Consider the following 24,151-nt stretch of genomic DNA (forward strand, 5'->3'; position numbering starts at 1 on the left):
GCACAGGCCCTTACTTTAAAGGGAAGAAAGACATCTTACCCAGATGGAGAAAGGTGCCCAACACCTCACTGTGCTGTTAGGTGCTTAACCCATAGAATTCACTAAAATCCCTGCACATTCTGGGAAGAGTTCCTCAATTGTGAGCTGTGATTGTGAAAATAAGGCACTAAATCCCAGCGTCCAGGCACCCAATCACAACATGTTACAGTAATCAATACTGCAACAACCACATCTCTCCCCAAATCCAAACTCGTGCCTTTTCCTCAAGGCTATGAAGTCAGGTTTTGGTTGAGGAAAGTTACCACTGATAATCTAAAAGGTTATTTGATTCACTGTAATTACTGCTGGTTTTTAAGCATTAAATTTGAGGACTGTCAAGTTTAAGCCCTCATTTCTGAAGAAATGTAGGACCCTGTGCTGAGCCTTACAATTCCCAACTCTGAACACGTATTCCCAGAAAACAGTCTAATCCCTCATTGCTCAGGCATTTGGCAGACATTCAGGAGTCAGACCATTCAGCTCTAACGCCTTCACCTGCCAGAGAAGTAAAAATTATTTAATATTAACATTTAAAATAGCAACAAATATTAATATTTAAAAAGTTAAATGTTACTAATTACTGCAGTGTAGCCACCACTCGTTTTATACTTTCATATTTTATTTTTATTTTCTGTTTTGAACTGGAACACAGCTTTAATTTTTCCTCCCCTTCATATGCACCACTATAGCTCAGTTATGTTTTCCAATACAGCACTGTCCCCAGTAAACACAATACACCTCACTTTAAATAGCATTTACACAAACCAACTGTATGTGTAGACAGGAGCTGTTCTGAGGCAATGGGTCATCATGAGATCAGGTAAAAACCAACAATAAGCGGTTTTAAAAAAGTGACTTTTTCCAATGCAGTCAGTTAAGCTTCATCTTGCTCACTGCGCTCGCGGGAAGAAACCCAACGACTGACAATCAGTTCCTGAAATAAAACCAGAATTATTATGGAAAAAACCCCAAAGCTACAGATAATCAGTGAGGGATGGGAATTAGGTCTCTAGAATTGATGTGTATTATGTGACCACTGAGAAATTATAGTAGATGACTGTGTTTCTTCCTGACATGAGCTGGTCTCACACATATTTCTCCCTTCATTTTGAACAGATATTAACCTTGCAGTCTCCACAGGCACCCTCGTTTCCCCATGCAAACGCTTACATTGACAGTAACAGCAACATTAAACTTTAGATCAGAAGATGTGAAGTTTTTAGAGAGCCTGCAATGCCCATCTCATGCCTTGGGGCATGAAGGAATCTAATTATTTTATTGCAGCTGCACTTGAAAAATCCAAATCAAGGCAAAGAGGCAGGGACAGTTCTCCCAAGGAGCTGTGGAGCTGCTCCATGGCAAAGCCACCCATTGCACAGAGAGCAGGAACTACTCACCTGGACCTTGATCCTCTTCATACACTCTGGGCTTGACATCTCCTCTGCAGTCATGTCAGAGGGTTTAATCAAATAGCAGAGCATCAGCTCCTGTTGGCAACCAGCAAACACACACAGGAATTGAAAGGGATTATGGAAGCACTGTGCTCGAAGCTCTAGCACAGAGGAAAACAAGCTTCTCTGTTCAAAAGAAAATCCTGGTAGATGAAGAAGGCTTTAAAAACAGAAGTGGCATCAGGAAACAAGTGTCCCTCAGGTCTTTCTTCTGTTCCTCACACAGCTTTTAACACTCCTTCAGGCACCAGAACTTTAATAAGCTTTACAGAATTCATCTGTAAAAAGCTTTAATAAGCTTTACAGATATTAACCAAGGAAACTTGTTTCCCCACTGGCAACTAAACGTGTTGTTCAGCAGAAGGATTCTCTTCCCAGCCTCACTCCAACTCCTGCTCCTGGGAGCTCAACTGTCCCGTTATCATGTTAAAGCTGTTTTAAACACTGACCTTGGAAGCATTAGCAGTTGTTCTGTTGAGCCCAGACAGGGACATCCAGCTGAGAGGTCTGCGGAGAGATCCTTGGAAATCATCATCCACCAATTCAGCAAGGACAGAGTAACTGCACAACAGAGCACACAGCACAGTCCACTGAAAGAAATTACCATTTTAGCAAGAAGATTTAAGAACTAGAGGCTAAAAACTGGTGTTAAACAATATGCCAGCATGGAGGCAGCAAATTGTGAAACTCCAGTCTCTTTCTACAAGGAAAAGAGAAGAAACAATGAAGTTGGGAATATGCCCAATGGCACCTACCGTCCCCACCCTGATGTCTGGAGCATTCTCTTATGAATGCCAAGCTGACATTTTTAACTAATTTATTTTACCTCACTAGCTAATGAATAAAGACAATTACCATCCCTTTAAAATTTCTTCTCCTGTGGTAGTTTGGTCTGGGCCTTCCTTGGTGACCAATTTGTAACCAAGGAAGGGTCCAGATTTCCCCAGTATTCCCTACGATTTTTTCGTAAGCCAGACTATAAGAAGAAAGGAGGAGAGGCCTTCGCTCTCTTTCCTTCCGGCGGCTTGGAGGTGCAGGTTCCCTGCTGTCGGGTCTGCCGTGCTGGGGAGCGAGGCCTGGTTAGGCCTTGCCGACCTTGGGAGGTGGAGGTTGCCGGCGATCGGTCCAGAGCGACTCTCCGTTGTCCCAAGGAAAGTGTGAGATATTTCTTTGCTAACTTTTTTTAGTTGCTAGATATTGGGCTACTAATCGGGATATATATATATTTTATTTTGGTTTTGTTCCTTTTCCCTTCCCCCTTCCCTTTCCCTTGTGAAATTGTATATATATTTCAATTGTATTTAACTGTAACATAAGTGTAAATATATGTGTATATATATATTGCTTTAGCTCTCTCTCTCGTTTTGGTTTTTCTTGGTTGTTTTTCTCCCTCTTCTCCGTGAGGTTTGGGGGTGGGGGGGGACTTCTTGTGGTAAGGTTTGGAGACTTGGCAGGGAGCCAGCTTCAAACCATATCATCTCCCAAATTACCTAAGTTACCCATACCATATCTTTTCCAAAGTCAGTTTTACTTATTTACTTATAAATCAAGTTACTTTCCTGAGTGCATTCATCATACAAGTGTTAAATATGCTCACTGCAACTTCTAATTTTTAATGTCTGTTACTTAAATTCAATTAAATTGTGTCATTTAGTACCTCTGCTAAAAGGATTTTCATATTCCCAGTATGAACACATCCAGCAATATATTCTGAGTGATGAATATGTACTTAAAGCAGTGAGAATGTGTGAAAGAAATCTAATTTGAAACAAAGAAATTTGACAGAAACAAGAATGTCAAACCTGGCATGATAGAAGGGGGGGCCTTTTCGATACAGCACTGAAATGGAAGAGAAACACCTTAGTCTGATAATCACAGAGTTCCCATCAGAGTTTAATACCAGGGTCAATCAATATTGTCAAATGGTTTCTAAGTTTTAATTACACAAGACAAAACTTCAATGCTTTTGAATCCTTCTCAGAATTAAGTTGTTCCAGCAAGAGTAGAGAGAGGGAAGAGACAAAGAAATGGTGGAGCAGGTAAAAGATAAATCAGAAGAGCCAAAGGACAGTTTGCTGTTGCTGTGGGAAAAAGTTTGGGATGGAATTTTTCTGCAACACTCATGTTTTTGACATTGTATTTACAACAGAAGCTGAGGCACTGGAGTACAGGTAAAATGACAGTAAGTCATCACATTTCTGTTCCAAACAAGTATTTTCCACAAGTTTTAGGAGAGGCACAGGTTCTTACATACTGCCCACCAGACCCTCTAAAAGGTCCCTCTTCATACAAGGTACACAAGACTCCTCCCAGCTGGACTGATGTCACTGAGTTAAAGGGTTACATTTCCTGTCTTCCCTTTGCCAGGGGGTTGTAAGAGGGGACTTTCTTTAACTAGCAGAGCTTTTCTTACACAGCTTTCCCTGTCAGGAGGGGATGAGCAGCACTTCATTCATGACAACCATGACTTGAAAATTATCCATTATCACCAACTGTAGTAATACCAACTCTAAGAAGGTGCTGCACAGCTCAGGACTAAGGCAGAACTCCTCCAAACCTTAAACTACTCCACTTCCTTGGCCTGGCACAAATCCAAAGGCAGTGAGTGACCAAACAACAAATTCAGGCCAACACACAAATGAAAGGTGAACCAACTGGTATCAATTTCTCTGTACATCAGGTGATCAACAGCAAACCCCCATCCACAACCCAGGGTGTAAGAACAGCGAGGATGAATTCAGCCAAAGCCACTCACTATCTCAAGGATGAGCTCAGCACAACCCCCAGAATGTACAACTACATCAGCAGCATTAAAACACCTGCTGGTTTGCAAGCAATCATTAAAAAACACCTCCCTTAATGCACATTCTCCTGAAATGACAGGCTTTACTGTACCCCTTGTGTGCACATGAGCTAAATGTAGTTCTTGAACTACTTAGCAAGGGATTTTGGACAGTACTAATAATTTATGTAAGATTAAACTCCCAACCATTAACAAAGAAACAAATCCATTCTCCCTCTATCCAAAAAAAGCCCCGAGAAAAACCACCCAGAGAAACAGTCCTAGCAGTTCAGCACAAGTCCAGCTTCTATTAACTGGGATGAATGAGATCCATGGACTGTGTGAATTTGGATCTGGATTCAAACCTGTTATTGTAGGGACTGTCACATTGACACTGTAGAGGGTGTGTTTAGAAGGGGACGGAAGCACTTGGGAAGGGAATTCCAGTGGAATCCTGCAGGAATTATTAACCTCATGAAGGCAAACAACAGGCCTCTCAAGCTGCCTCTTCAGCTACTGACTCTGGGATGGGATTTTCCACTCACATCCCAACTTTACTGCCAACCCACAGTCCAGCCAAAAACATCTGTTGCCAAGGGCAAGAGGCAGAGGCTGCTGCAGTGCCTGAATTCCCCTGTGGCACTGCAGCCCTGCCCTGCCTGAGGAGAAGGGAGGTGCAGATGCTCCAGGTGAGGAGGTACTCACAGAGGTCGGTGCCGTACTTGAGCCCCACCTTGGGCACCCAGCCCCTGCTGCGGAAATAGTGATAGGCCATGTAGGTGGTCTTGAAATCAGGCTTCACCTCGCTGAACACCTCCCACAGCTGCACGATGGTCAGGGGCTCCTGCAGAGCACACACAGGGCACTGGGACTGCACAGACAGACACAGAGCACCGGGACAGCCAGACAGAAACACCACAGCACAACCAGTGCAGGCTGCTGCACACAGTGGGGGCTGCCGGCAAGGAAATACGGACTCCCTGAATACAAGACTTCCAGAAACCTGCTGCTCTATTTGGTGGGTCTTTTAGCATTTCACAATCAGTCCCACAATGCCCTTATCTAAAGGAAAGGTTGATCAATCTCAAGCTAGAAGCACAGGTTTCAATTATTTTGCCATGACATTAACAATAGCTTGTTATACTTGGAGATTAATGCTTAAAGCTCCAAAGAATGTTGCCATCTCAGGTATTATTTCTCCCTTATTTGCCCTTCCCATGTTTCCTGCCTAAACTATAACAACAAACCTTCCTCTACAAAAGGACTCTGCTTAATTATATTTGTCTGGCTAAACTTAAAACTTTCAGACCAGTATTTCATAAACAGAAATACCATTACTTACAAGAAAAACTTCCCAATTACTCTGTTTGGTATTTCCTCCTCCAGAATTAACAGCATAAATTACTGCCATATTAACTAAAAATTTCAGACCAAACTGTATCCAGACGAATGGTATCCCCAGTAACCCAAAATTAATCCAATCTCTTACCTCACCATAATAAATACTTAAACATCCCAGAGCATACACCAAGAAAAAAGCCTGAAAAAATAAACAGAGTAAGTTTAACTAATATCTCGTTTCTTCCTGTGGCTTATGTTCCATGCAAGAACAAAGGCTCAAATTAATTTTATACAAGAGTCCTCATGTCACGAGACTTGTGATCATGACCTTTACATTTCAACAGACGCAGAAAAATCTACAAGCTACAAACCATCTCTGCCTGTGCTGCACGTTCCTGGGGGCCCGGTGTTAAAACTAATATATTTAGAGGCAGCACAACTGAAACAGGATTTATTTAAACGTTATATTCCTGGTATTTTTACACTTAAATCACTGGTCTCTCTGCCAGTGGGATTGTTCATCTAAAGTAAATGGGATTGGACCCTAAATATTTTTAACCATATCATGTAATTCTTGCAGGTTATTAAAAAGGAGTTTAATGACTAAGACAATCCAAATCCTTAGGAGACACAGGAGATCCTTGTACTTTAGAAAGAGGTATTAAATTATGTTGTAACATAGATTAATGTCTACTTTTTCAGATTAAAAGCAAACCAACTTGTACTTGGAACATACCTCTTCCAAGCTGAGCTGTAAATATTCAAAAATCCTAAATGGATTTTTTCTACATACCAGTTTCTCCTTCTTGACAAGCTATAAGAAAAAAAAATACTGTATTATTAAAACTTTTAACTGGAAAAAATACTGAATTCTGAAAACAGCACTGATGCTAGAGATTTTCTAAAAGATTGGGATACTCTTTTTCCTTACATTTCCTTGTAAACAAGCAGAGTCATCTTCAGGACATAAGCTCTCTTCTTCTTCTTCTTCCTCTTGCACCAACACATATTCTGGAGCATTTTCCTTTGCCTCGCCCCCCTGCCCAGCCCTTTGCTCAGGGCTCTGCTTCCCCTCACAGCCACAGAGCACAGGAGCACCACCCTTCTGGCAGGACCCTTCCTCCAGCCCTCTGGAGTCACCTTGTTCCTGTTCCTTAGAGCCACACACAGGGCCCATCCCTGCATCTCCTTCCAGACAGGCTTTCCTGGAGCCCCCATTCTGATCCTCAGCACTCAGGGCTCCTGCACTGCCAGCATCTGCAGAAGGTTGCCTGGAAAGTTCAGCATTTTCTCTATGTGGGCCCATTCTGTTATTAACGGTTTGTTCAGCTCCACCCTCCGTCAGCTCCAGAGGTTTGGTGTAATTTTCAAGGATTTGAGTAACTGAGCAGTCATCAAGGCCTTGCTCTTGCAAAACACTCCTGGCCCACTGAACACGTCGCTGGTACCTGGGAAACAGGAGAAATGGGAACTTGGAGGGCATTGCATCCTTTAATTAACATTTTTAAACAGGGCCCTTAAAAGCAGAGGATTCAGCACAGTTCACAAGCAAATCTGAACACACCCCAACAACTGCTGTGCAAACACAAGTGTGCCCAGTGCAATGGGGCTCCAGATTTTAGGGGTTTGGAGGTGACACCATTGAGCATCAGGATTCTTCCCCTCCTCTGGTTTTGCCTTTTAAATTTGTGTGGCCTAAACACCACTACTGAGCCCTGCAAGGGCTACACAAGGGACTGTGTAGTTTCAAGAAGCAAGAACCTCACTGGGCAAAAAGTCCCTTCTCCCATGGGAGCCCTAAACCTGAATCCCCCCAAAAATGTCCTGGAAGCAGAACTTGCAGGATTAAAATATTCAACAAGACTCTGCATACAGAGCTCTCACACACTTCATCTATTTTACAGATAACAACTGAGAGCAGTAGCTTCAAAACTCTGTTCTAAGTGCCTTTCTGTCCTAGTTAGGACAGCTGAGACCAGTTCATCACTGGATAGGTGTAACCCAAAACTGTGTATTCTAGAGCCTCCATGCCATTTCCCAGAAACTGTTATCAATGAACCATTTACACCCTCTGCACATAGAGCCTGACTCCTCAGGTATAAACTAGGTGCTAAGAGGCCTGCGAGATAGGAGTCGATCTTGTCCTCACATCCATTAAGGAACCCCTGCCCTGAGGGAGGTACTGAGCATTCCTGCCTGAACTGGAGGATATATAATCTTGGAGTCTTGGGACCTTTTTAACCACTCGTGGGATCCAGAGGAAGACTGCAGATCACCGCTCCCGACCAGACTGTAACAGCACTCTCACCAACAGGTTTCCCCTTCTCCTTATCCTTTGGATTCAGGGGCCCCAAAGAACACCACTCTGTTCATGCCCCATTTTCTCTTGGAAAATAACATTAATATCCAGTTGAAGACATGAATCTTCCCTCTGTGCAGCTGCGGGGACCTCAGGGCAGCTGTCCTTCCTCGAACCTGGACAACTCTGGGACAATACTCTTTACTTTCCCGAACAAAATCCTAAGGCAGCAATTCCAGACCAGGTAATGAAGAACTACAGAGATAATTAAATGCAAATTTCACGTGTCAACACAAACACAAGTCCCTGTGAAGGCTCATAATAAAGCTGTACAATTCAGTGCTGTACTCTTTGTTATATAAACCAGACTCCTTGTGGTCCTATGATTTAATTACCATGGAATTTGCACTTCCAGATCTCTACCGGAACAGATCGCGATGCCTTTTGAGCACCAATAATCACACTTGCACTGATGCTGAGGCACTGCTGGCACATAAAGCTGTCACAAGACAGACTAATAAGAATGGCAAGTATTTCTGTGAGCAGTAGTAACTGTACTAGCACTAGCAGTAATATTGATACTGTTTTTCTTATCTAAAATCGAGGACTGAAGGAGCCTAATTTTCAAATTTAAGTAAATTTTTTTAAATTATCATAAGATTGAAACAAACTGAGTAACCCACCTGCACACGCTTAACAGTTCATCTACTATTTAAGCAAAATAAAAATGTGGTCCAACACTCTGTTTTGCTAAGTGGACAAACTAGCAATGTTAATTGATAATTTATATTAAAAAAGTAAAATATTAGTGCATTATAAAAATTCAAGAGCTGCTTCAGTTTACGCTACAGTAATTCCTTAAGGAATTGGAAGTTGTTTTAAAGAGCCTACCCCAGAAACTTGTTTTTCTCCTCCTCAGCTAAGACACAAGTTTATTATGATTATTATGATTAATCACCCACCCTACTATGCATGTACTCAGTCTTGGCCTCTATTCAGCAATCAATACCTGCAAGATTACATGAAAAACCACACTGAATATCCCCCTCTATTTCTAGTTCTTCTAATGTGATTTATAAATGAAATAATGAGAAAAGAAATAGAAGCAAATCATCACTTATACAGCCAACAACCTGAAAACCAGAAAGAAAAAATGTAAAACAGAATAATATGTTTCCTAAAAGCATCAAGAATAAATTAAAGCAAATTAACTTACTTTTGAGATGTAATTATAGGCATGTTTGTGTTAACACCTGTACAAAGAAAAACCATACATTGTTTCATCAATATAAAGATGTTTTTGTGTGGTTTTGGTCACTGGGGTGATCTGCAGCCTGACAATTACCCCCATTCTCAGTCTTCAAAGCCATTTTGGTCCCACTTGTATTCAAGGACACAGCAGAACCAGGAAAGGTAACAGCCTGCACAAGAGAACAACTAAATACACCTTTTTTTCTCCAGCCCATAAAAAGACAATGATGAAGGGATATGATAAAATCCAGTGATGCCCATTGAGACTTAACTGTCACAGGAAAGATGAGCAAAGAATGACAGTATAAACAACCAAGAGCAGACTGGATGCAACTGGCCACAAGCAGATTAAAAACTTCCCCTATCCTTCCCTCATGATTTCATGGACACTAAAACCTACAGATTAAACCCAAAAAAACCGGGAGAGTTATCTGAAGAGAAGTCCAAGGATCCCTTTACTTACAGACTTCCCAAGGAACAACCCCAGGAAGACAAGGAGAGTGCACTGAGGAGCTATGACACATTTCCTGTTCCTGGGTTTTTCCCAGGCATTCCCCAAGCACAAAAGAGGGGGAGAGAGAGATCCTTGTGAAGAAAAGTGAAGAACTACCAGAGGACATTTACCTTGCCACTTAGCAACCAGCAGAGGGTCTGAAATGCTGAACACCGGCCGACTTCTTGAAAGGATTCCTTTTCCAAAATAGCCCTGCAAAGGAAAGGGAAAATATCCTTATTATTTCTTAACAAACAGATGAATTTATTTCCAAATTACAATATGTGGACTGCCAAGACCAGCTGAAACACAACTAAAATTCAGCAGCATTTAAGCTTTGCCTAGAGCTTGTTTATCTGCTGGTAACTGGTCAGTATTAAACCCCTGCACTGAGAGATTTAACCAGGTATGGTGGTTTAACTGGGAGGGTGTCTGGTCTTCTCCTCAATTCTAAATATTTGTCAGGCAACATCTCCAAACAGACATTTCAAAACGAATGCAGGAGACACCACCTGTGTATTGATGCTGTGACAACGCATGATGGAAACCAAAGAGATACTACTGCACAAGAATGGTGCTGAAATGGTACTCAGGCATAAAAGGAGTAATGTAGCTTATTTTACACAGGAATAAATCACTCTGAAGCTAAAATAATTACAGAAGCATTTATAAAATATTAATATTCCAACCTCCTGGGCTTTAAAAACAAGAAAGCGCTTTTAAGAAGTTACATAAAATGTTGAAAGGAGACGTTAACAAACATGAAGGCTTTGCAGCTGTTTTTTAGGTCACAATGTCGATTCATTCAAAATATTTATCTGCTTGGATAAGAAATACTATTCACATTTGATCCAGAATATATGTTTTGTACTGATTTCAGGAAAGAATTGAGATATAGAGAATCACACAAGGCTGAAGGTGCGGGAAAACATAAAGGCAGCAGATTTTAACCAGTACTATGCTTTACCTGCAATTAAAACACTAAAAATACTGTGCAAACAGGGTGCAGCACCTTGTTATAGAGCTGTTCAATATCCTCTGGGTTCTTCACAATCACGTTGTTGTTGATGATTTCAGCCTGGCACATTCTGAAATCCTTCCCACCCACATCCACAGGGAAGGGACCCTCGTAGGACTCAAAAACTCTTCTTTTCCTTCTTGGGGGGTGAAAAACTGCTTCTGCCATTTCCTGATGTTAATATTTCCTCCTAAAAAGTGAAAGAAAAGCTTTAGTGTTTAGGTTTAGTGTTTTTCCATATTTCAGCAACATTCCCCTGGCAATAACAAATTATCAATGAATCCTCCACCATAATACAAGTTTAATTCTGAAACTGTTACACCATACAAACACAGGCACTGATCTGCTGGTGTTCTCTGTTCATCTGTGTCCCTAGACCGGGGGGGACGGTTCTCAGCCAACAGTTTATAAAGAGAACTTACAAATAAAAGACTTATAATTTTTAAAAATTTATAAGTATACATCTGTATATTTGTGAATCTATATAATTTTTATATATTAATAAATCTACAAATTTGTGCATATATATTCATATATTTATCAATTTGCAGGTTTCTTAAAGGTCATAGAGGAAAGAGTTTACAAAGGAAACTTCAGGACATAAACTGTGAGTTTCTGTTATGCTGTGAGCGCTTCAGGAATAAAGGAGAGGAATGAGCAGAAGAGCAGAAACCACAGCACTCAAGTGCCTGAATACGGAGTGTCCTGAACAGTCTGAGCCTAGGGAGCGTTCGGACAACGCTCTGAGGGACAGGGTGCGACTGGTGAGCGCCCGGGCAGGGCCGAGGTTGTTCTGGATGGTACCGGCGGGTACCCCCAGCCCGGACATTCCCTGGCTGAGGGCGGTGCTGCAGAGGGGCCGCGGCCGGGCGGGTTCTCCCCCCTGACCCGGCCCCTGTGCCGAGGGCCGCGGGCGGAGCTGCGGCTCCCGGAGCGCGGGGGCCCCGCGGGGCCGCACCGGGACGGGCGGGACCCCCAGAACCCCCGTCCTCAGTGCGGGCCCTGCCGCGGTGGGCCCGGGGTTGTCTCCGGGGGTCTCGCCCCCCCTCCCCTCCCCTCCCCTCACGCACCGGCCCCGCCGCGCCACGGCCCGCGCGCCGCCAGCCCCGCCCCCCCGCGCATGCGCACCGAGCCCCGGCCTCGCGCGCGCTCCCGTCCCGCTGCGGCCGCGCGCCCGCGGTGCCGGCGCTGAGGGGAGGAGGAGCCCCGGGGCACGGCGGGCTCCGGCTGCGGGAGCCGGGCTGCGGGATCCCCGGGCTGCGAGACCCCCGGGCTGCGGGATCCCCGGGCTGCGAGACACCCGGGCTGCGAGACCCCCGGGCTGCGAGCGAGGGGCGCGGAGCTGCTGCAGGCGGGCAGAGGCAGGAGGGGGCTGCCCGGTGCCCCCGCCCTGCAGCGCTGTCGTCCCCGCCGGGGCCGCGGTGATGTCCCTGCCGATGTCCCCGCCGGTGGTGGGGTGATGTCCCCGCCTGTTGTGTGGTGATGTCCCCGCCGGTGGTGCGGTCGTGGTTCCGCCGGGGCTGCCGTGGTGTCCCCAGGGGCAAGTGAACCGGCACTGCGGCTCAAACACCATAAAGTGCGGGAAGGTGACACTGTGTGGAACACCCGGCCCGGAGCGATGAGCTCGGCGCTGGCCATGGGACACGCGGGGATGCCACTGCACCCTCACGGTGAGCTCGGTGCTGGCCATGGGACACGCGGGGATGCCACTGCACCCTCACGGTGAGCTCGGTGCTGGCCGTGGGACACGGAGATGCCATTGCACAGCGGGGGAGGTGAGGCACAGGTTTGGCTCCGTAACAATGCCTGTCACGGCTGTGGCTCAGGAAGCACCCGAGATAACACAGCCCTGGCTGACCCAGGGAACCAGGGCTGGCTCGGGAGGACCTGCTCGTGCAATCATAAAAACAGGTACCTGAGTACAATACAAAGTGTTTTCACTGCTCAGTGAGGAGCAGACATCCCTTCTTCTGTTTTGAATCACAGCTTGAGCCTTGCCCATCAAACGCACACAACACCTGCACCTATGGTACAACTGCTCTTGTTTTGAGGTGACACTGGGAGGTACCACTGTCACACACAAAGAGGATCAAGCCAGTTTGGCTCCAGGGACACAGACTCTCAGTAGAGAATTCGGATTCCCAACAGAGAGATCAGTGAGCTCACTGGTGAAAAGTTGTAAAGACACATCATTCTTATGAGGTGTTTTATCTCCCACTGCCATTTTACAGGCAAACCAGTGAGTCATGGGGCAGGGAATAATGGTTACAAGGCCACACAGGAAATACAGCACAAACCATGAGAATATAAGCTTGTGTTCTTATGGCTGTTGCCTACAGAGGTTCACTTTCTACACCAGCTCAAGATGTTAATTAATTTTGAATGCTGATTCACATACAAAGTGTTGAAGCTAAACCACAGAGGGGCCTGTTGTATTCCTGTCACCAAAGTAGAGAGAAATGCTCTGATAACTTCAGGCTCGTTCTTAGAGTTGTACCATTAAAATACCCAGTGTTAAAATATTGCAGGTAACAAGATGAAAGCTGGCATCAAAATTGTTACTCACTCAAAATTCCTTCTGAATTTGTCAAATCAAGCCTCATTTCAATGGAAGTGGAGTTTATCTGTGCTGGATATATCTGTATTTTCTCCTTGTGCAGACGTTACTCTGAGATGTGCATGACAGGGAGAAGGAGACAAAACACAGAGATACAGGTCACTGGCTTTCCTTCACATCTCCTTATCTCTGAGCAGCCTTGAGAGGGACCAGCAGCATATGCCAGTCACTCAATTAACTAATCACACCCCTGTTCCTTCAACCCAATATCTGCTCCCGTTTCTGATGATAAGCCCAGACTGTGCTGCAGCCAGAACTTGCTATCTGAAGGACAAGCTCCCTTAGACGAGTCATGCCACATTTCTTTTAGAATATCAATAATTGTACAGACACTTTCACAAATGTCTGCAGCTCTCTTTTTGTGATGAGCCGGCGTTTGGGCAGCACCTAAATGAGAGGCTCTGAACAGCAACCATCAAGGTCAGAGTGAATCACAGAGAGGCAGAAATATCACACTGCTGCCAGGAGCCAAGGCGAGAGGGACAAGTGATCTGTGAGGAAAGACTGAAATAACTGTCTAGAAATGGTAAAATGGGCAAAAGAGACCATTGCAATGAGGGGGTCATGCATTGTTCTGCATGACCACTGGAATATAGGAGGAGCAAGGGGGTCACACTGCAAAATAATATTGTACCTGTGAGGTGAGGATAACACTGAGGAATCGTGCCCATCACTGGGAATTTTAAGAGCAGGTTAGACAAACATCTTCCAGGACCACTACAAGTAAAGTTAATCCTGCCTCGAGACAGGGGACTGCACTAAAAGCCCTGAAGATCCCTTTCCTGGGAGTTTTCAGGGTTTGTTTTTCCTTCCAGGAGTGTTCCTGCTCTCTGCAGTGCGGCAGAGAATCCATGGCTCTGTGCTGCCCTACAGAGGCTGAACACCTGCAGCTTTTGCCAAGTCATCCTTCAGCTTTCCATCCGTGTTACAGTCTTTCGGTTCAGGAATGTCATTCTGAGAACAGACTATTTGGTGTTGTCTCTGGCTGATTCACTGTTCTAACGAGAGTTTTCAATTGCTTACTATTTCTTGAAACTCAGCTGAATTACTGCATTATTAAATTAAGGTCCAAACCAATGTCAGCTTTCTGACAAGCCTAATATGACTCTCTAAATCATGATGGTTGGAAGCCTTCAGTTCTAGAAATGCATTGCCTTCAACTCTGACACAGTTGTCTTTGCTGCCTGATTTTCAGTGGTGTTGTCTGGCTGTGTCCCATTGTTTATGTTGCCTCCCCTAGAAGTTCCATGCTATATGGATATAAATATGTTTATTCTATAGCATAGTCCCATGTGGGACATGAGTGCATCCACAGGAAACCCTCTGAGCTGGCAACATCTTCCCAGGAGGAAAATGCTTCTGCTCTGTGTTGTTACGGGATTTCTCAGGAAATGGTGGAGGAGTAGAGCTGAAAACCAGTTACAGTGGCAAGACATGCTCTCCCTGCCAGGCAGGGAGACCTGTGACCACACACGTGGTAATTTCCTTTCAAATCTGCATAACATTTACAATTTTGTGCTCTCAGCCTCTCTGTGGTTTGTGTCCTTCCACAGTGACTGTTGCACTGCAGAGCTCATCTGGAATTATTTGTATGAAACAGTCCTTTTATAAAATAGGAGTTCATTTACTATTACATTAACTAATATTTAACAACTGATATTAACCAATTATCATGCTATGGAGTTTCTACTCCATAAAATTAAGTTGCCATATGCAGGGAATTTTGTTATCCAAGGTGATTGTTTCCTGGATGCTTAGGAGCTTTTACAGGGAGTTGGAAAGTTAATTCTCAGTCCTATCTCAGCCAAAACATACAGGCCAGGTACGCTTTAAATACATATTTTATGTGCTTAGGCTTATTAAAAAAACCAGAAATGTCAGCTTGTAAAACTCTGCCCATGTAGCACTCTCAAGAAAGTTAGTCATAAAATCACAAAAGAATGATCTATTCTTGTAGTGTCTTTAGGTAATTTTGGAATCCATGCCAAGAAAAAAGGTTTTGCATAGAATCTCATAAAATTCAAGTAATGATTTGTCATTATAATCATTTCTGTCTCTGTTTTCAACAGAATGTGCCTGTGAAGTTTTCTTATCCCATACTAGTTATAGTCCACAGAAGGAACATGAGGTCACTCTCCTTTTTAAATAAAGCCCTTTTCTTTCTCACAAGGTGATTTGGACAGTAGTGGGAAGATGGACTGTAGTTATTTACATTAGCCAGTTCCAGTTTCCCCAGACTGACAGAAATTCCCATGGAAATTCTGGTTACATTAACTTTGACAGAGATATGGGACTGTTTTTGGAAACTTTGAAAAAAAAAAACCAGCTAGGGAATACTTTTCATTTTTATTAATATGCAGTATCTTAATTTTGTTTATTAAAGAAATAAATCAAGGTTAGTTTCTGCTTAGTTTCAGATGGTTTTCACAGGAGACAAAAAAACCGAGAAGTCAGACAAATATTGGCCAAGCATCAACCCAGTAAGGAATCCCATGATAGAAATCCCGAGGTGGACAGCAGTAAAATGAATAGCATGAGAAAAGAGAACCTTAAATATGAGTATGTTGTTAGCATACTTACTTCAGACTTGGACAGTGCTTTTGTGTTCTTGGAGATTAAACACACTTGGATGAGGAATTGTTGTAACAAACCCACTGATCCAGCTGCCATCCCATCCCATCCCATCCCATCCCATCCCAGCAGGTACAGCCCGAGGGCTCTCAGAGACATCACAGGGCACAGCCACTCCTTGTCCTTTTGGGCAGCTCCCAATTTCTATTACAAACTACATGAATCTGAAAATGATGTGAACATTCATTTTCTCTGCATCAAATCTTTCAGCCTCCCCAAAGTCACTTCTTTCCTTCTCCCCATGGAAACTAATGCAGAAAGTCTGGGCTTGCCATTCCAGGAGCAATTAAGGGCACTTACAGCCCCTGAGTTTTGCCCAACCCTTGAGCTCCAGCATCAGATTTATTTATCTTTTGGTGATGAAACATTTGTTCTTTTGTAGGTCATTAGTTTTTCTGCTTCATCAATCCCCTAGGTGAGTTGTTAAATGATGTACAGCTTCTGTTTTGTCAAATTCTGACTCTCACCTTCACCTCATGCCCTCACCTGGGCAGGGCAGTGAGAAACAAGGACAAAACTCCAGGTTCGGGCAAGACCATCAGTAAAAGTCCATTTTTAAACTGTATTTCAACTGGAAAAAGAACTGTCAGAGTGGGGTGTCTCCACTAGGTGTCCATGTTTCAGCAATTTTCAATTAAAGCTTCAGTGACCGCAACAGCCCTGTGCAGAAAGCAGAAAAATTGCTATGCTCCATTGAGAGATGTAAATACAAGATAGATTTTCATATTAGAGAAGTGTGCACCTGGGCCTCTGTCTAAAAAGGCACCAAATCTAGCACAAAACACTCAAAACCCACTTTTCACTTGCACATCTTAGGCTCTCAAACAGGTCCTTTAAGGCTGGCAGACTTTTTACATATTGATTGTTGTCTCCCTGATTGTTTACAACCTTTCTTTTCCTAATAATTTTTCAAATTATTCTGTGTTTTATATTAACTTGCAGTTAATATAAATAGTTGGAAAAAGCTTTTTTCCCTCTAGTTTCTCTATTCATAGCTCTGCTTTGCATTCAGCTGAGTGCAGAATCCTTAAAACAGTAGCTCACATTTTTAGATCCGCCTCCATAATTGTTAAATAATTGCTTTACTCATTACATTTCTCTTCAAATATTGATGGCTAATGTTTACCTACTTTACCTGAGTATCTAATGGGTGTTGGAAGGCACAGCCATGCTCCTGTGCATGTAAGTTTGTGCTCACAATTTTAATAAAACTCTAGGTTTGTTTATTCAAGATGCTCTTCACTGCAAATTTTTGTGATTTCCATACCCATTCATTAATAAGAGGTCGGAGAGCAGCTATTTCATTCAAATACTCGGGAATTCCAAGGAGCTGAAATGAAGGCCTTGTTTAAGGTTATTGAATTCTGTTCTAGGCATAACCCAGCAGATTTTTTTTCACTGTTTTTCTTCTGGTTTTCCAGGCATTTTCAGTTTGTTAAATGTAAGGATAGAATAGATTTGAGGGAATGCTATGTGCCAGAACATTTTAAGGCAGATTCCAGCACCAGATGCAAACTAGGCTCTAGTGATTTATAATTCTCGTAGATGTGAGTGTAAAATCTAAAACTGAATTTGACTCCAACACTTTTACCTCATTTACAATATTAAGAAAACAGAACAGGTTTTTTTTTATTACATAACAAAATGAAAATCTGGTGTCACTCCGTTTAATTTAGACCCTGCCTGGTCCAGGAATGTGCTTTAACACGGCTGTCTGCCTTTAAGCACAGAAACAATCCTACACGCTTCAGATATTACCTGAACTGTGTCACAGAGCTCATCCTAAATGCTGTCCAGGTTCATGTGCCATAGCCGACAGAAGGACAAAATAACAAGGAAATCAAGATAAAGGCCTAAATCATCACATTCTGAGAATGGAAATAAACAAAATGAATCAATTTGTTACCAAAAGTATATATGTTTTTAAATAAAAAACCCAAACAAAAACCAACCAAACCCAGAACATCCTCTTACGGAATATATCCCAGTCTTGAATATTTACTTTCTCTTTGTTTAATAACAGGAAAAGGCTTGTAGCTCTTCTCTTGAATTTTACATGTCAGCATCTAAATATTCTGATGGTATTCTTAAAACTTTTACCAGGAAAAAAACAGTGCCATGGCCTATACTAGGAAATGTTCTGTTTATTTTAAATGCATTTATGAGCACACAAAGGCAAACAATTACCTGTCATAAACCAAGGGAGCAACTCATAATGGCTTGGTGTCTCATTCGTACTTCTTTGTGTAGTTCTTTGGCTCATTTGTTCCTGCCCTTCCTGTGTTCTGTTCCTCACCTCTCCCTGTACCTTTTGAACTCAAGTGTAGGTTAAATCCCTTTTTTCATTGCCTCATTACCTGCTGGGCTCTGCTTCTCCTGGTGTCTCAGCCATAAGAAATGTTGGGCTAAAGGTTTATCAAGGCTCTGTTTCTGGACCCACATGACAAGGATGGTCACCAGCATGGAAAAGTGAAGCCTGAAGCCCAAGGGCTGATTTTTAAGTACATAATCCTCGGACTGGACTCTGAACGAAAGAATGACAAACAGCTTTCAAAGATCATTAAGTTTCCTACAGAAGTATTTTAACCTATCTTGGCCTTGCCTGTTCTATTGTGGCAACTGCAGTAACTGCAGTAAATTTTGACCTAATCATGTTAAAAAAGAGATAATTCTGTCAGTGTAGGATAGACTAAACTCTGTAAACTAGGCTAGTTGTTCTCTTTGCCTAACTATGGGCTTGTTTAAACAGTGAGTAAGCTACAAACAGCCAGCCACTGGATTCCCTTGGATCAAAACTGTGAGCACAGGAGCACTTCAAATCCAGGTTCCAGATAAAAAAAAAGTAAATAACTCATAAAAGGAAGTGCAAACAGTAGGGAAATCTTGTTTGCATCTGTCAAGCTGTGTAAGGGACAGTCAGACTGGAAAGAATGGTCAGATTGTGAGGCACTGGGTGGGCTTTGAGGACATCTTACATACTTGAAGGAGTTGGGGAGGATGTGTGATCTCCACCTAGTTGTTCTGCATCTTCACTATCTGAGCCACACAAGGGATCTCCTGCACGGACACCAAAGTTTCAAAAGTAAACTCTGGGCTCGGAGCCCCAGGCTTTGTTATCACATCTACCTCCTGATTATTGCCAGGAAAAAGAGATTCAGCACAAAGCTGGGATCATTACCACTCCCTTAAAAATGACTGGTCTCACTGCCACGGGGGGTGGGGAGGGGGGGGAGAGCGCAGTGCTGCTGAGCTGAGGTTGGTCACCAGTAGTTTATCTGGGAAACACCTCTCATAACTCAGGTGACTGTGACCAGGTATCACTGGAATGGGCAGGTCAAGCATGGCCATTTCAGATCATGCAAATATGGACATGCTATGCCAGCTAAAGTTGCCTTTGTAGGATGAAACCAAGTCTATAAAATGGAATTTAAACACTATTTAGTAGTGAGGGCTTTGTAAGCAAGACGTATTTTAGAAATCTGAGTGCGAAAAAGGAGATGAGACAGAAAGACTTTCTACATTATGTTAAGAATTGAAAAACAGAAACATATTAACCCTGATCATGAGTGTGGTCACTGAGAGAAATGTCTGTTATGTTAATTAATATTAATATGTTACTATGAAGATATTAATAAGATCATATTAAAAACATGAGCGAATTAAAGAGGTTGGCACAGGACAGAACTGGTTGGTCAGGACTTTTCTGGGCAGTACGACCAGTCAACAGTGCTTCATCCCTCAGAGGTTGAAAAATCCCCTCTGCTCACCTGCAGAAAGAGTGGCATTTTGTGTTTCACTTCCCCTGAAAATGGATGAACCAATACAGAAGCGACCATATTGCAGAAGGCTTGGTCTTCACTGCTCAAAATGCAGGATAAATAATGGATAAATGGATAAATAACTGTTGGACCTATTCTAAAGTAAAAAGAGGAGACTCAGCACTTTGTATTTATCCTGGTGAAACTGTGCTATGACCCAAGCCCTCCCCTGGAGTTGACCTTGGTGTGTTTAACTCAAGCTGAAGTGCTTGGTCTTCCCTGAGCTGTTACCTCAGGGTTGCTTCTGCACATCAGCTGCCACCAAATCCTCACCGTCTGTTTCTGCAAGGTTATTTTCACACATGATAAAATATACAACAAGCTCCAATTCTTTAGCTTCTTCCATAAATCCAGACCAGAGGCGTGTGGCCAAGCAACATGGGTGGCTGTGTTGGAATATGAACACCACCATGGCTGCACTGCAGCAGGTTATGAAACCTTCTGTGCAATTTATGACGACTGGATTTCGTATTACAAGGGAAGAAGTTGATTAACAGTCAAATGACAACTGGATGTCGGTGTTCAGGTGCGTAAAACAGATACAAACATGCAAATTATACACATATAATTGAATGTCCCAGAAAAACTGCATAGATACACCCCATTTCTCATATCTTTTCTCTGACAATAGCAGGTAGAAATTACAGACATAATTTAATGATCTAAAATGTGTTGGCTTTCAACATTTGTCGTATTTCATATAAGTGATTTTCATCCTGTTGTGTCCTGAAACGCTAGAGAGAAATGAAGGACGTTTGAATTAACACTTTCAACCTACCACAGATGGAAAACTCCATCTAAAAATGGATATATTCCATTCATTGTATTACAGCCACAGAGTCCCACAGGAGAATCACAATTCTGCAAAATGCCTGTAGGGCTCAGCATTATGTATTTGGGTCTTGGATTAGGGAAAACTTGTAACAGAGCATCCTGATGAATACACCTCTGAGAAGGCTCATGTGGATGCCTTTTAAAGTGCTTAAAGTCTGGAGCAACTGACATGTGCTCAATTTGTTCTAGATATAATTGTGTGAGTTTAATGTGCAGACTGCCTGGAACAATGGGATAAAACCTCCTGGTTTGTCACACTATTGTCCACTGGGGTGAACAGAGAACCGCCGTGTGCTGGTCCAGAGAACTGAATCCTTTGGGGAATGAGAAGGGAATTCCACTGTGAACAGTCTCCAGGACTGTGTATTTTGGATTTGCATTTTGCTTCTGTTCTTATGATGTGCAGGTTGCTGTCAGGGGGTGGCTGCAGTTTTGGACCCTAGTTCTGCAGTCATATAAAGAGATGTTTGGTACATTTAACAGGCCACAGCCATGTAATGACATCTGAACTTCACTTCTTATATTACTGATGGCAAAAAACATCCTCTTTAGCCTTCAGATATAAATTTCTGTTTTTCCTCCTAAAGAATGTTCCAGTTTAAACCACACATGCTTTTCTTACTCTTTTACCAGATACTGGAGGTCTTTTTTTTTGATACTTTTTTCCTGAAAACTGCTTTTTTAGCTTTTTTTTTTCACCTTGAGGTGTGTGTTTTCCAATTGGTTTTGCTTACCAACACAAGCATTTTAGATATATCTGCCTTTGCAAAAAATGTTTTTCTAGATCTTTTGAACTGTGGTATAAATAGCAATATATTTCTGTCCCAATAACATAATTATTCTCATTCTTAATGTTCTTCATTCAATTAGCTTATAATAGCTACTGTCTTGCCTCAACCTTTCCTAGGGCAGGGACAGTTTTTCAAATGCAGCAGGAAAATAAAATCTTGTTCCTGCTTGAGTCCTTAACACTTTTAATGCAAATATTGTGGCCGTGTGTATAATTTTTTTTAGTCACTCAGTGGAAAGTCTTACAGGTCCCGAAATAGCAAAAGTTTTGTAAAGTTCATATTACTAATCTATGGAATTTATACCAAAGGTGTTGAAATCACTTACGCTTTTGCTGACTCACTTCCCCCAGGGATGGCTGGTGACCTCAGAAATGCCCCCACACGAGTTCAGGGCACGTAGTTGCCATCTGCAGCATGAAGAACATACTGAACTCTCAACTCTGGTTCATCCTAAAATTTTTTGCCTAATATATCTTAGTGGTGTGCAAACCCCAGAGTCTATTCCAAAGGCCATTTTCTTTTACAATCTGCTCTGACTCAGATGCTCAATTAGTGTGGTATTTACAAAATATCTGTACCACGGTGAATTTATCTTGCCAACAGAAGTTAAATGGTTACATATTAAAAAGATTTTATAAGCACGATATGCCACAGTAAACATTAGTAAAAGTTGTTCTAAAACTATTTCTGTCTTTCATTGGGAAACAATTATTCAGGCTTGAAGGGGAAGACTGCTTAGTAAAAGGAAGGAGAAATAAACATTCTGAGGTTTTAAAGGAACTCTGCTTTGCTGATTAAGTGCTTTTTACAGAAATGCAACTAATGTTTCCTTCTTTTATAATTCTTAAATCGGGCCCAAGTGCCAGTAAATTACTTTCTTTGCTGTGCGTGGAGGTTTATTTTTAGTCACAAGGAGAGTATAGACAGCTGGCTGAAAATCAAGCTGACTGCACACTAAATAAACTACCACACACTTGAACTCTTGGTGTCAAATCATTCATCTCACTGTGGCTCATCTCAGTTTTCTGTCAGAAACAACTTTTCAGTAGCCATCTGCCAAGGCTCTGAAACTGCCTTACATCTGAGCCTGTGCTTATCTTCTGAAAGCATCAGTTTTAAAGCTCCAGGATTTTACTGGGGTTGAATTTTGCAGTACTTTGAGACTCACAGTGGAGCTGGAATTTGGTGTCCTTGCTGTCAATCTGAGAGCAGAACTGCTTGGCAAGTGGTGCTGTTCCCTGTGGAAATGTGGTGAGTGCTGGGCACAAACCACCATGCTGCCCTTTTAGAACCAAAATACCAGCCTTGATGTATGACAGATAAAACTGTTCAAAACGAGTCTCTCACTAAATGTGTAACATCACCAGATGACGACCTGCTAAGCAGGTGACAAAAGACAGAATCTGATTTTTTCGATGCCTGCTGGGCTGTTGGTGCAGTTTTTCTCTAAATCGAGGGATCCGAGAGATCCAGCTTTTAAATGAATGATTTTCCTTTCCTCTTGTGTTCACCAATGCTGTTTACCAAACTATAGTTCATGCTGAGCTACTGCTTTTCCCTCCTGTTCCCATCTTGTTGAATCAACACACCAACAGAGAAAGCAGTTCTGGGATGGTCAGCCTGAAGTGTTTGCTACACCATTAAGGAACAGAACATTCTCTCTCGTGTCATCTGGCTTTCAGCAGTGTTGAAAGATGGAATCAGTTAATGCTCAAGCTCCCTAGATCCATACTGGTAAATATGCTGTTTGGTTTCAATTAAGTGCACCTCCCCCCTGAAAATGAAACTGCACGCAGTGCTGCTGCTTCAGGAGAGCTGGATTCTGGTCACAGCAGCTGACCAGCTAAAAATCAAATTTTTTTCACCCCTTCTCATACTGTAGAGGTAACACAACTCCAAGCAGTGATCTGCTGATTATAATTCATCTCCTGAAACTACAAACAGAATTGTTTAATAAGTTTCAGTCCATTACAGTGACACAAAGCCATTGGAAGTGACAGATGGGTCACCGAGGGTGGCACAGCATGGGTGAATTTGAGGGCCTCATCTGACCTCTAGAACTTTTTCATTTTGGACACACGGAACCTGTAAGACTCTTATCTTATGTCGCAGAAGCCAAACTAAATTTGTCAGGCTCGTACTTGGCAAAAAAAAAAAGGTTTTTGCAATGTCTGTAGTCAGTGTAATTTCTTATACACATAAATATGTCTCTGTTGTCCTCAAACACCCAATAAAGTCAGACCCAGGTGTCAGTCCTTGTTGCTCACTACAGAAACCATACAAAGAAAATATCTATGGGTTCTGGAAACAGCACAGGATGTGGGAGTGCTGGATGCTGCCTGTCCCAGCAGCAGGGTCAGCCAGTGGCAGCCTGGTGGCACTGAAATGAGTTGAAGAAAAGTCTTGCGACTGCAACCCATGAACACAACTCACTGCAAGACTGGGGCAGGATTGCAGCAACTCCTGCAATGGGTCCAAGCCCCTGGGAGAACAGTGTCTGATTGAAAAATGACTGGTGGTTGGCTTCGAATACTTGGAATAAATAAAACAGCAGCTCCTATTGTGCAAGGTCTATATACTTTCCTCACAGACTTTCACAGAAATGCCACATTTCTGACACCTTTCCAGCAGCTGTTTAGAGACACCCTGGTCTAGGCAGGCAGGATGTGAGACTACAAATATGAATTCTGGGTTCCATTCCCTGTTCTGACATGTATTTGACAAATAACACCTCAGTTACTCACTACCCCTATTTGCAAAAAGGATTGAAGCCACTTACATACACC

General features: G+C 42.7%; 1 protein-coding gene and 1 long non-coding RNA gene across 8 annotated transcripts; both read right to left on the reverse strand.

Annotated features, from left to right (window-relative positions):
* Nucleotides 1-637: 637 nt before the first annotated feature.
* TSEN2 (tRNA splicing endonuclease subunit 2) lies at nucleotides 638-11,789 on the reverse strand. 6 transcript variants are annotated; one of them, XM_051793367.1, is made up of 12 exons: nucleotides 11,745-11,789; nucleotides 10,669-10,864; nucleotides 9,788-9,869; nucleotides 9,129-9,165; nucleotides 6,545-7,061; nucleotides 6,350-6,427; nucleotides 5,762-5,812; nucleotides 4,978-5,143; nucleotides 3,293-3,329; nucleotides 1,940-2,051; nucleotides 1,437-1,526; nucleotides 638-973 (listed from the first exon to the last, which is right to left on the reverse strand). In XM_051793367.1, the coding sequence occupies exons 2-12, from the start codon at nucleotides 10,840-10,842 to the stop codon at nucleotides 914-916; spliced, it is 1,404 nt and encodes a 467-aa protein (XP_051649327.1). In that variant the 5' UTR covers nucleotides 10,843-10,864; nucleotides 11,745-11,789; the 3' UTR covers nucleotides 638-913. The 6 variants fall into 6 exon arrangements, 5 of the variants coding, with proteins under 5 accessions (XP_051649327.1, XP_051649329.1, XP_051649326.1 ...); XM_051793369.1 differs by lacking the exon at nucleotides 11,745-11,789 and adding an exon at nucleotides 10,995-11,674 and having other exon boundaries at nucleotides 6,407-6,427; XM_051793366.1 differs by lacking the exon at nucleotides 11,745-11,789 and adding an exon at nucleotides 10,995-11,674.
* Nucleotides 11,790-12,255: 466 nt separating this feature from the next.
* On the reverse strand, nucleotides 12,256-21,826 carry LOC127473490 (uncharacterized). 2 transcript variants are annotated; one of them, XR_007905474.1, is made up of 6 exons: nucleotides 21,691-21,826; nucleotides 19,690-19,837; nucleotides 18,902-18,979; nucleotides 18,110-18,238; nucleotides 17,681-17,790; nucleotides 12,256-16,582 (listed from the first exon to the last, which is right to left on the reverse strand). It is a non-coding gene; the product is annotated as an uncharacterized LOC127473490 (long non-coding RNA). The 2 variants fall into 2 exon arrangements; XR_007905475.1 differs by lacking the exon at nucleotides 18,110-18,238 and having other exon boundaries at nucleotides 21,691-21,824.
* Nucleotides 21,827-24,151: the final 2,325 nt, after the last annotated feature.

The sequence above is a fragment of the Manacus candei genome, unplaced genomic scaffold (assembly GCF_025592945.1).
Source record: "Manacus candei isolate 608988 ecotype Guabito, Panama unplaced genomic scaffold, ASM2559294v1 h1tg000036l, whole genome shotgun sequence".
In the NCBI taxonomy this organism is placed as follows: Eukaryota; Metazoa; Chordata; class Aves; order Passeriformes; family Pipridae; genus Manacus; species Manacus candei.

Coding starts and splice junctions, on each gene's coding strand:
- TSEN2 (XM_051793367.1), bottom strand. CDS start 10,842: ATGGCAGAAGCAGTTTTTCACCCCCCAAGAAGGAAAAGAAGAGTTTTT. Junction 7,062..9,128: donor CCTATAATTACATCTCAAAA/GTAAGTTAATTT, acceptor CCTGTTTCCCAG/GTACCAGCGACGTGTTCAGT. Junction 6,428..6,544: donor CTGCTTGTTTACAAGGAAAT/GTAAGGAAAAAG, acceptor TTTTTCTTATAG/CTTGTCAAGAAGGAGAAACT.